We start from the raw sequence: 11232 nt of genomic DNA on the forward strand, positions 1-11232 counted from the left end.
AGTTGTGATCTTCCTAGGATTGCACTCTTTGTGGGATTTTTTTTCAAACGCTAGCATTGCACTTTTCATAGGGCAGAGGAATTATTTGCTAGTACTTATTAAAATTCCTAGGTTGCTAGTACTTATTAAAATTCCTAGTGATGATTAAGATTACTTCCAGTGTGGCTCCCTTAACGTCCATCAGCTGTTCTGGTAAAATTGTGATTAGGGGTTGACCACCAAATTCATGACTTTTATTTTGCTAATAAAACTCATATATTTCAATCACATGAGAATATAACATCTAATTACTACTCCAAGCGTGGACGGAGGGAGTATCTAAGAGCACGTTCAACAGTTTAGACAGCTACTGTCTTTTTGTGCATGCCATGTCATATGTAGATAGTAAAACAGACAACTTGTACAGAGATTTGTCTATTAGGTTTGTGCATGCCATGTCATATGTAGATAGTAAAACAGACAACTTGTACAGAGATTTGTCTATTAGGTTGTCTGCGAACTATTTAATTCGTTCATGGACACATAAATTAAAATGATGGAGTATAAACTTGATCTTTATAAGCCATTTTGTTGCATCAGCAAGCATCAGTTCACACCAGCAAGCACATATTCACACGACAATCACAAGTTTAACATCTTCACTCTGTTCACACCAGAAAAGCACAAGTTTAACCTGTTCACACAATATGCCTATGTTCAAGCTTTTCACGACATACTGAATGAGCAGTAAAATTGAGATAACATAATATTTAGATTGTCCAGAGAGAAGAATAGAGCATACTGCTGCTGTCCACCTGCAACTGCAAGGAGAAAAATTGATGCACTCAGCTACGGACAGGCAGAAATCGAGAGAGGAAAATAAAATGCTGCTGGAGCTGCACCTGCTAGTTCTGAATCAAGCCGAGCAATACAGAAAAATAGGCAGAGAAGTGCAGACCGAGCAAAGCAGCGCAGACCAATGGAAAAATCAAAGCTTGGGATCGAAACACCAAGCCAAGCTGCAGCTGAACGAGCAAGAACAGATTTAATCTACTGTAGCAGTGCTGCAGAAAATTGAGAACGTGACAGCCAAGGGAGAGAGCGGATAAACGCTACTGCTACTGCTATCCCTGAAGAAGGATGCTGCCGGGAGTTGACGAGCAGTCGAATCGGAGGTTGGAGCGCTGGACCCAGAAGAGGAGGTCGCCATTCTCGGAGCCTTGGAAGCCGGCTGCCTTGCGCGGAGGGTGAGAGTACCTGCAGACCGCAGGCCTTGAGCCGTTGGAGTCCCAAGGAGAGGCCGCAGCTGAAGCCGCCGAGGGACGACGGGGCGTCGCGCTCGCCGACGTGCAGGCCACAGACTTCCCGGCCGCGGCCTTTGCCTCGGCGTCTCCGTCAACCACGCCGCTGAAGCACGGTCCATGGACGCTGGAGAAGGTCAAGCCGGCCGGATCTGCAGGTGCCAGCAGGTGGGGAGGCAACACCTGCGGCAGATCGAGGAGCGGAGACGGCTGCTGCCGCACCCTTTTGCCGGCGGTGATTCAAGCTGCCGCAGCTCCCTTTCCCCGGCTCCGATCCATTTTTCCACGGCCGCTTTGTTCTTCAGTTGCATTGGTGGAGATGATAATCGAGAAGATTTGGTGCGATCTCTGCTGTGAAACGGAGTGGGAATAAGATTTGCGGCCGATCTCTCCGCACCAAAGCGTGCTCGTCACAGCGGATCGGCCAGCGCCGTCGTCGAGAGGAGACGATGCATACAACGCGTGTTTTACCCGTCACTACCGGAAACAGTTATTTTGCCGAGTGCCCCAGCACTCGGTGAAGGCCCCATTACACTCGGCAAAGGGTTTGCTGAGTATAACACTCGGCGAAATGTATTCGACAAACTTTTCCTCGGCAAATAGTATGTTACTGTTTGCCGAGTGTCGATCGTCGGGCACTCGGCAAACCTTTTGCCGAGTGCCAAAATACACTTGGCAAAATTAAACACTCGGCACAAAGACGTGACAGACCACTCGGCACAAAGACGTTAACGGTGTGTCACGGCAACCGAGTGCCTGACGGCCGACACTCGCGAAATTACCTAGTTTGCCGAGTGTATTCTTAAATGACACTCGGCGAAGACGTAAAATTGCCGAGTGTATTTTCCGCCAAACACTCGGCAAAATAACACTGTTTGCCGAGTGCCTGCCCCGTGGCACTCGGCGAAGAAGCCCCTCCCGCCATTTTTATTTTAGCCTTTGCCGAGTGTATTTTTCGCCTAACACTCGGCAAAATAATACTGTTTGCCGAGTGCCTGCCCCGTGGTACTCGGCGAAGAAGCCTCTCCCGCCATTTTTATTTTAGCCTTTGCCGAGTGTATTTTTCACCAAACACTCGGCAAAATAACACTGTTTGCCGAGTGCCAGCCCTGTGGCACTCGGCAAACAAGCCTTCCCGCCAAAATTTATGACCCCTTTGCCGAGTGTTTGGCGAATACACTCGGCAAAGACGTCAACTAGTACCAGGAAATGGCCTCTTTGCTGAGTGTTAACACTCGGCAAAGTGTCCTTCCTCCTGCTACAAAATAGAAATGTTAGGTATAAAGGACCCCTCTCAAAAAAAACCACAGAAGCACAGGCATATTAATTGCACCACAGGCATATAAATTGCACCACAGGATTCACAAGCACACAAATAACATTCATAAGTTCTCGTTTAAACAAGTAATTCACAAGTTTTGCATCACAAACACAGAAATAACAAGTCACTGAGGAGGATGAGGAGGCTGAGGAGGATGTGCAGGTGGCCACTGCCCCCAGGAAGATTCTGTATTGGACGCTGCCGATTGATTCTGCACAAAGTTAAAGAGATTTCATTAGTCTAAACAAGTAATTCTAGTGTAAGTTTCTAGTTTAAGTCTAGATTGATTGTAAGGTTGAGAGTGACTCACACGAGTAGCTGCAGGAGGTGGTGGAGGTGGCGGGAATAGGTTCGGTGGCATAGGTGGTGGAGTTTGACCTAAACTGTGGAAAACACTCTGCATGTATTGGAACATCTGCTCCATCCTCTGCCTTTCTAGCTGCCGATGCACCTCGATCCTCGCCTCTAGTTCCTCCTGGCGCTTCCGTTCTACCTCCACCTGGGCCTACAATATTTCATCCCAATGTCTTATTGTCAAGCAAAAGGTACGTACAAAATGAATGAAAAATTAAAGAAACAGGAATAACCTGCAGAGCCTGCATCTATAACTGTGCAGCGGTAGGCCGTGGCCGTATCGCGAGGCTCGAGTCCGTGCTCCTTGCTCGGATCTGGGAGAGTTTGGGAGTACTGGTAGTGTCGATCATGCTATCTCCAATCCAATACCTGTCGTGCTTCTTCCCTGCTCCCACACTCATCACAATTTCAGCATCAATATCCTGAGAGCTCAAATCGAACTCTGGCCCATGAACCTCCCTCGCCATTGCTGTGTACTCGGTGACGCGGCTGTGGATGCTGGGATGGCTGTACGGGTCCTCCGGGTTGAAGTTGATGTCTGTCGTGGCCTTGCCCTTTTTGACATAACCCATGCCTTGAACCGGGAGCACTCCTGGCCATCATGTGATAAAGTCTGCGGAAAAAATATAAAATGATTACAAAATATGCAGTATTATGTCTAAGAATATAGAAATGAATTCACGTACCCATTTTTCCTTGTAGTCATCAAGGCTCAGGCTGCCTTGATGGTGTGGTGCATATGGCATCTGCAAACGCCGCTCCCGGCAAGCAACGTGGTTCTCCAACCACCCAGGCTGCAACCACACGTCCACCATTTGTTCCCAGCACCGGGTAAAGGATCGGCACCACCACGGAGGCACCTACATCATCAAGTGTGTGACATATAACAAATGGAATTAAGCGTAATTAATCTCAGAAGTAGTAAATATTAACTTTATGTATGTACCGCCATGAATTCTTCCTTGGTTAGGTTCATTGTCCTGACCTCTTCTTTTTTAACCCTCATCCTTTTGTATTCAGCATAAAAGTCGATGATGGCCTGAACCCGCGCCTCGTAGTGCATGTCCTTAACGAGCTTCTTGGCGGCTTGTTCAATGATGGAGGCCACCCTAGCCTCGAAAACCTCCTAGCATCTATAAAAGTCCTGCTTATAGACGGCAAGCATACAATTATTATTTCAAGAATGTCTAGCGAAGCTGGTGTATTAAGCAATGTAGTGCTGGGAATACTTACCCACAGCTCGGCCTTCACCCGCTTCGCCTTGTTCGCAAATTGCCTGTGGTCACGATCACCGACGTCGGCAGCGGCGATGTAGTGGTCCCACGTGTAGGCCAGCTCCTCCTGTCCGGCGAAGACCACTAGACCGGGGAAGTGTAGCCTACACAAAAGACCGATGATGCTGTTGACCTTGCGGTTGTGGGCACCCCCACTAAGCTTAGTCCAACTCCTGCACAAGTGATTAATATAAATTATTATTTTCTATTGTAAGTTTCAATATATCAAAAGTACAGAGAATATGTAAAGGAACTTACTTTGCCCCAGTGGGTTGAATCAGTGGGCGTAAATGAAGAGGGATGGGTTGCCTCGGGAGGGACGAGGGACCTCGCAACCAGATCTTGGACTGCGAATCCCCTACCTCCTCCCCTGCCTCCTCCCCTTCCTTCCTCTCCTGCTCCTGCTCCTGTTCCTCCTATACATCCGCCTTGTCACTAGAGGCATGCGCGGAAGGTACCTCCTCCTCCAACGACGACGAAGGCACAGGCGATGGGGGCCTCACCCCTTTACCCTTTCCTCGACCCCTGCCCCGACCCCTGCCTCTAGCCACGACCTGTGCCCCCTCCGCTTCCTCAACCTGTGCATCACCCCTACCTCCACCCCTCCCTCGACGCCTTCCTCGACCTCTCGATGCGTCTGACCATGTACCTGACCCGGAAGCTGCAGCTTTTAACTTTACACAGTACTTTGCTTCCGCATATTCTTTCCTAAATAAGATGCATCCCTTCGGGCAAGCATGTATCTGCTCGTATGGCATCTTAAGTGCACGAAAAAGTTTTTGTGCCTCATACATAGACTTTGGCAAGATGTGACCCTCCGGGAGCAGGCTCCCAAAAGCTGTCAACATAATATCGAAGGCGTCTCGACTCAAGCTAAACTGGAACTTCACGACCATTAGACGTGCAATGGCATCCAGTTGAGAGACCTTGGTATGCCCGTGAAGGGGTTGCTGTGCCGCAGACAACATGTCATAATACGCCTTTGCGGTAGCCTCGGGCTCCTCCTCCCTACGAGCTTCATGATAGTCATCTAACATGTCTCCCACCCCGGCATCATCATCATATTGCTCGATACGTTGTCTGATGACCTCGTCCCTCCCAAGATCGACTTCACCATGGTAGATCCATATGGTATAGACTGACATAAATCCGTGCCTAACAAGATGTTTACCCATTTCTAACTTGGTTTGCCGATGCATGTTTCCACATTTGCTACACGGACACCAAATATCTCTTCCTCCTTTGATCCTTGCAAATGCCCGTTCCAAGAAAGCATCGGTCTTGTTTATCCATTCATCGGTCAACGAATTCTGACTAGATCGGACTGTGTACATCCACTGATGATCCTCCATCCTCTAGCATATCAGCGAGTAATATAAAAACTCACGTTGCATCTACACGTTCCTATATTGTCTATTAGATGAAGATAGGTCCTAATCTTACACGAGGATGTGTAGGTGGGATTAGTTTCCATGGTCTACTCCGACCCGAGATAGAATTTCGGCAGCACCTCCCCGCTGTTCTCCAAATACACATCCTGGAATGGAGATTGTGTATCCGGAGAACAATTGGGAGGTGCTGCTGAAACTCTAATTCGGATCGGAGTAGACTATGGAAACTAAACCCACCTACACATCCTCGGGCTGTCCAAAAAACGTGGACAATTCAAAACAGATACGGTTATAAATATGCAAACATCTGCATATTTCCAACCGTATCTCTTTCGAACGGGAGACACCTAACTAGGTTACGTGATATACGAACATCATACGGAAATAGAGGTGTAGGATGACTCACCTTGCTATCGTACAAAGTGACGACTCGAGGACGGTAACGTAGCCTCTCCTGCAAAAAAAGAACATACAACTGTCAACTAAAATTTTTGGCAGCACCTCCCCTGCACGTGGAGGTTTCCATAACCTGCATCAAATAAAACGGCACGATGGCCGACAACCACATGTACAGAAGAAGGAACAGCACGATGGCCGACTTCCACATATAGTTCATATACCTTAGATTCCCAAGCCAAACATCATTTTCTAATTTCTACAACTAAAGCCCTACCACCTCTAATTTCTAATTTCTAATTTTAACCTACTTTCTAATTCAGATTTTGTAACTTCAAAAACAAATATTCATTACCGGGAGGGTGAGGGATGCCGGCCTAGAGAGGCGATGGGACGTCCGGTGGCGGTGGGAGCGTCAGGGGCGGGGCAACAGGGCCCTAGGACGCTGGTGGCAGGGGGCCACAGGCGGGTCACGCCGGGGGCGCCGGTGGCGGGGCCGCCGGGGTCGGGGCGGGGGGCGGTCGGTGGGGCGGGCCGCCGGGCAGGGGACGTCGAGGCCGGGGCCGGGGCAGGGGCGGCCGGTGGGGCGGGCCGCTGGGCAGGGGGCGTCGAGGCCGGGGCCGGCCGGTGGGGCGGGCCGCCGGACAGGGGGCGTCGAGGCCCGGGCCGGGGCGGGGGACGGCCGGTGGGGCGGGCTGCCGGGTAGGGGGCACCGGGGCCGGGGCTGCCAGGGCCGGGGCGGGGGTGGCTGGTGGGGCGGGGCGCCGGGCAGGGGGCGCCGGGGCTGGGTGCGCCGGTGGCGGGGCCACCGGGGTCGGGGTGAGGGCGGCCGGTGGGGCGGGGCGCCGGCGCCGAGGGCGACGGGCAGGCCGGGGGCGCGGGTGGGGCGGCCGGCGGGGCAGGGCGCCGGAACCGGGGCGGTGGCAGCCGGCGAGGCGGGGCGCGTGCGGGACGTGGAGGTGCGGCGGGCGGGGGGGGGGGGGGGGGGGGGGGGCGGCGGGCGGGGCAACAAGCGGCGACGGGGGCGGGGTGAAATGAATCGACGAAAGTCTAAGTGTTGGAATTAGATGGGGATAACTTGGAATCTTTGCCGAGTGCCCGCGATCTGGCCCTCGGCAAAGAGAAGTTTTAACTGTCGTCCAAAAAATTCGCGCCTGGCAGGTTCTTTGCGGAGTGCCAGATCGGGGGCACTCGGCAAAGTCGTATTTTTTGCCGAGTGCTCAAGTTAGAATTGTTTTTATTTGTACCACAGCCTAGGTAGTGGGCCCGTGCATCTAGTTTGCCGAGTGCCCGGAGAAAACACTCGGCAAAACATTATCTTTGCCAAGTGTTTCCTCCAGACACTCGGCAAAGTTTACATGAAATGACGTATTTTAACTTTTTCTAATATACTTGGGCAAAATCGTGTCAAAATCACTCAACAATGGTTAAATTATTTTTCTACTGATATTATTCCATTATTTCATGCAGTTATAGCTCAAATTGCATTTGTATCTACTAAAAATCTATAATTGCATTTAATCAATAAAAAATATCAAATGCATCCGAAAAATTTCCAAATTTTGACATGAACCAATCTGTGTTGTATGTTGCCTATACAAAAAGATTTGAAGTCACACCTTAATTCAAGTGTCACTTGGATTCCAAATCTTATTGGCTCCTTTCTAACTTCTATGAATCCTTCGACGAGATGAGTCAGTTTCTAAGCATCATATGTCAGAAATTTGGCGAAACCTTCTCAATTTTTTACCACAGCCTCCACACATAATATCATGACATCTTGACAAATCTTGTGATTTTCTGATTTCGTTTGGTTTTTTTACAATTTCACAACCATTCAACCACAGGTTCGTGGTCATGTTTTTTAAAAACAATGTTTAAAATTTCTTTTCATTTCCTGGTTGAGACCTCAATCCGGACTCCATAATATGAATATGATTTTTTCACTGATTTCAATCCATTATTTCAAGTACTTGCAGTTAAAATCTGACTTGAATAAAAAAATCCTATTAATGCAAACAAATCATTAAAAATCACAAACAGACAAGAAAATAGACCAACTTTTAATATGCATTACCAAATGTCCTACGTGGGGAGTAGAAAAAGTGTGGAGGTCAGGGGAGGAAAATTTTTGCCGAGTGTCTTCGGGTTGGCACTCGGCGAAGTGTTGGGTTTGCCGAGTGTCTAGTAGTGGCACTCGGCAAACGTTTGAGTTTGCCGAGTGTGTGTGAGTGGCCCTCGGCGAACTCCTCTTTGCCGAGTGTCGGCGTCCAACACTCGGCAAAGGGCTAACGGCCGGCCCAGCCCGATAACGGACGACGCACGTGCGACGCACGCGCTGTTGATTTACCGAGTGTGGCGTATTTGCCGAGTATCTGGGAGTGGTTTGCCGAGTGCCTTATTTTTGGCACTCGGCAAACCTCCTATTTGCTGAGTGTAATATTTTTGCCGAGTGCCTCCTTGTATACACTCGGTAAATAGGGTGTTTGCCGAGTGCCCGAAAAAAGGTACTCGGCACACTTTTTACACTCGACGAATTTACTGTTTCCGGTAGTGCGTTGGTTTCCTCTCGGAGCACGAGCCCTCGCCATCGCCTCACGAGGCGACGAGGGCACCGTCTCCTCACCGTACGAGGGTGTTTCGTGAAAAAGTGACAGGATGGAGACGGCACTCGACAACGCGTTGTACGTGCCCTTAAGAACCTTGCAATTGTCGACATGGTCACGTGGAACTTGCACGGGGATGTCTTATTCACAGGACCACGATTCCCACCACCAAAAAATAAAAAGAATTTTCAAATGCAATGCAATGCACTCATGCTCATGCCAGAGAGCGAGCTCAGCCCTCACCAAGGTAAGCAAGCAGAGGTCACTAGCCTACCAGCTAGAGGTCTAGCCAGCTTGCCATAGCCATGGACGACTACTTCTACCAGTCGCTCCTCCTCTCGGTTCTCGCCGTGGCGCTGCTCCAGCTGCTGAAGCTAGCCATGGCGGCGCCGAGGGCGCCGCGGCGCCCTCTGCCGCCTGGCCCGTGGAAGCTGCCGGTGATCGGCAGCATGCACCACCTCGTGAACGTGCTGCCCCACCGCGCGCTGCGGGACCTGGCCGCCGCGCACGGCCCGCTGATGATGCTCCAGCTCGGGCAGACGCCGCTCGTGGTGGCCTCCTCCAGGGAGACGGCCCGCGCCGTGCTCAAGACCCACGACACCAACTTCGCCACCCGGCCCAAGCTTCTCGCCGGCGAGATCGTCGGGTACGAGTGGGCCGACATCCTCTTCTCCCCCTCCGGCGACTACTGGCGCAAGCTCCGCCAGCTCTGCGCCGCCGAGATCCTCAGCCCCAAGCGCGTGCTCTCCTTCCGCCACATCAGGGAGGACGAGGTGATGCTGCGGGTGGAGGAGATCCGCGCGACGGGACCATCGACGCCGGTGAACCTGAGCGTGCTGTTCCACACCCTGACCAACAGCATCGTGTCGCGGGCGACGTTCGGGAAGAAGCGGAAGAACGCGCCGGAGTTCCTGGCGGCGACCAAGGCCGTCGTCGGCCTCTCCAGCGGCTTCAACATCCCGGACCTCTTCCCGACGTGGACCAACCTGCTTGCCAGCGTCACCGGCATGACACGCTGCCTCCGGAGCATCCACAAGACGGTGGACACCATCCTAGAGGAGATCATCGAGGAGCGGAGAGCCATCCGCGCCGAGAAGATTAGGGGCGGCGCCGCCGCCGAGAACGCCGAGGAGAACCTCGTCGACGTCCTCATCGGCCTGCAGGAGAGAGGCGGCTTCGGCTTCGACCTCAGCAACAGCGTCATCAAGGCCATCATACTGGTTAGTAATAATAAATGGCACACGTATATGCATTTCTTAACTCTGACAGACACCAAGTGAAGAAGAAGGCAGACGATGACACGTGCACTTGCAGGACATGTTCGCCGGCGGGACGGGGACGTCGGGGTCGGCGATGGAGTGGGCGATGTCGGAGCTGATGCGGAACCCGGCGGTGATGCGGAAGCTGCAGGCGGAGATTCGGGAGGCGTTCCGGGGGAAGGCGGCAGTGACGGAGGGCAACCTGCAGGCGAGCAACCTCCGCTACCTGAAGCTGGTGATCAAGGAGGCGCTCCGGCTCCACCCGCCGGCGCCGCTGCTGGTGCCGCGGGAGAGCATCGACGAGTGCGAGCTCGAGGGCTACACGATCCCGGCGAGGTCGCGCGTGCTCATCAACGCGTGGGCCATCGGCCGCGACCCGAGGTACTGGAACGACGCCGAGGAGTTCAAGCCGGAGCGATTCGAGGACGGCTCCGTCGACTTCACCGGCGGCAGCTACGAGTTCGTGCCGTTCGGCTCGGGGCGCAGGATGTGCCCGGGCTTCAACTACGGGTTGGCAAGCATGGAGCTCGGGCTCGCCGGCCTGCTCCACCATTTTGACTGGTCGCTGCCGGAGGGCGTCGAGGAGGTCGACATGGGGGAGGCGCCAGGACTCGGCGTGCGCCGCCGCTCGCCGCTGATGCTCTCCGCCACCCCGTTCGACCCCGTCGCAGCCTCCAATTAAGGACTTCTAGTTCTAGCCACATATCGTCGTATGCCGACGCGAGAGTGGCGAGACTACCTACCTATCAACACACGGTGTCTACCTACGTGGCAATCAGGAACCATGACAACTGAGTTGCCTGCTGGACACAATAAATGCTTGGCCATATGTTTGTGATTCTTCCTCCGTTCCTCATCAAATCTCCGTTCCTCATCTATATAGTGTTTATTTAGATACATAATATTTATGAATCTAGAAAAATTAAAATAAGCTATAAATTTGGAAAGGACCGAGTATAATGTAACAAGCGCTCGTACGTGTTAGCTTGTATATATGCTTGTGTCACCACACACACGGCAATGGTATTATCTCTGGTAATAAATGCAAATATTACTTATTGTCCCCTTGGGTGTTAATTAGCATACTTTGATGATTAACTCCAGTTGAAATTTATTTCTAAAACCAACTAATGCTATAATCGTGTGATAATATATAACTCCAGTTGGAATCACAATACTATTGTGATAATAGTGTTATTATAGTATTTGCCAAAAAACTGTAGATGTCTGGGAAAAAGGACCCTTAATATGACAAATATGCCCTTCATTCTAAAGCTAAAACTTTGCAAACATAGATTTTTTTAGCAATGGCAGGCATAGCAAATGATGTGAAACGGCATAAATGTTTATC

At 51.4% G+C, this 11232-nt stretch overlaps 1 protein-coding gene and 1 long non-coding RNA gene across 2 annotated transcripts; one reads left to right on the plus strand and one right to left on the minus strand.

Moving 5' to 3' along the window:
• Nucleotides 1-628: 628 nt before the first annotated feature.
• LOC117861252 (uncharacterized) lies at nucleotides 629-1795 on the minus strand. The gene is made up of 2 exons (XR_004641729.2): nucleotides 882-1795; nucleotides 629-800 (listed from the first exon to the last, which is right to left on the minus strand). It is a non-coding gene; the product is annotated as an uncharacterized lncRNA (long non-coding RNA).
• Nucleotides 1796-8781: 6986 nt separating this feature from the next.
• Nucleotides 8782-10945, plus strand: LOC117860202 (premnaspirodiene oxygenase). The gene is made up of 2 exons (XM_034743458.2): nucleotides 8782-9842; nucleotides 9937-10945. The coding sequence occupies exons 1-2, from the start codon at nucleotides 8928-8930 to the stop codon at nucleotides 10561-10563; spliced, it is 1542 nt and encodes a 513-aa protein (XP_034599349.1). The 5' UTR covers nucleotides 8782-8927; the 3' UTR covers nucleotides 10564-10945.
• The last annotated feature ends 287 nt before the right edge of the window (nucleotides 10946-11232 follow it).

This window comes from Setaria viridis, chromosome 6 (assembly GCF_005286985.2).
Source record: "Setaria viridis chromosome 6, Setaria_viridis_v4.0, whole genome shotgun sequence".
NCBI classification, from domain to species: Eukaryota; Viridiplantae; Streptophyta; class Magnoliopsida; order Poales; family Poaceae; genus Setaria; species Setaria viridis.

Excerpts from the sequence above, each read along its gene's own strand:
- LOC117860202 (XM_034743458.2), top strand. The coding sequence starts at position 8,928 with ATGGACGACTACTTCTACCAGTCGCTCCTCCTCTCGGTTCTCGCCGTG. Across the intron at positions 9,843-9,936 it reads TCATCAAGGCCATCATACTG|GACATGTTCGCCGGCGGGAC; the intron begins GTTAGTAATAAT and ends GTGCACTTGCAG.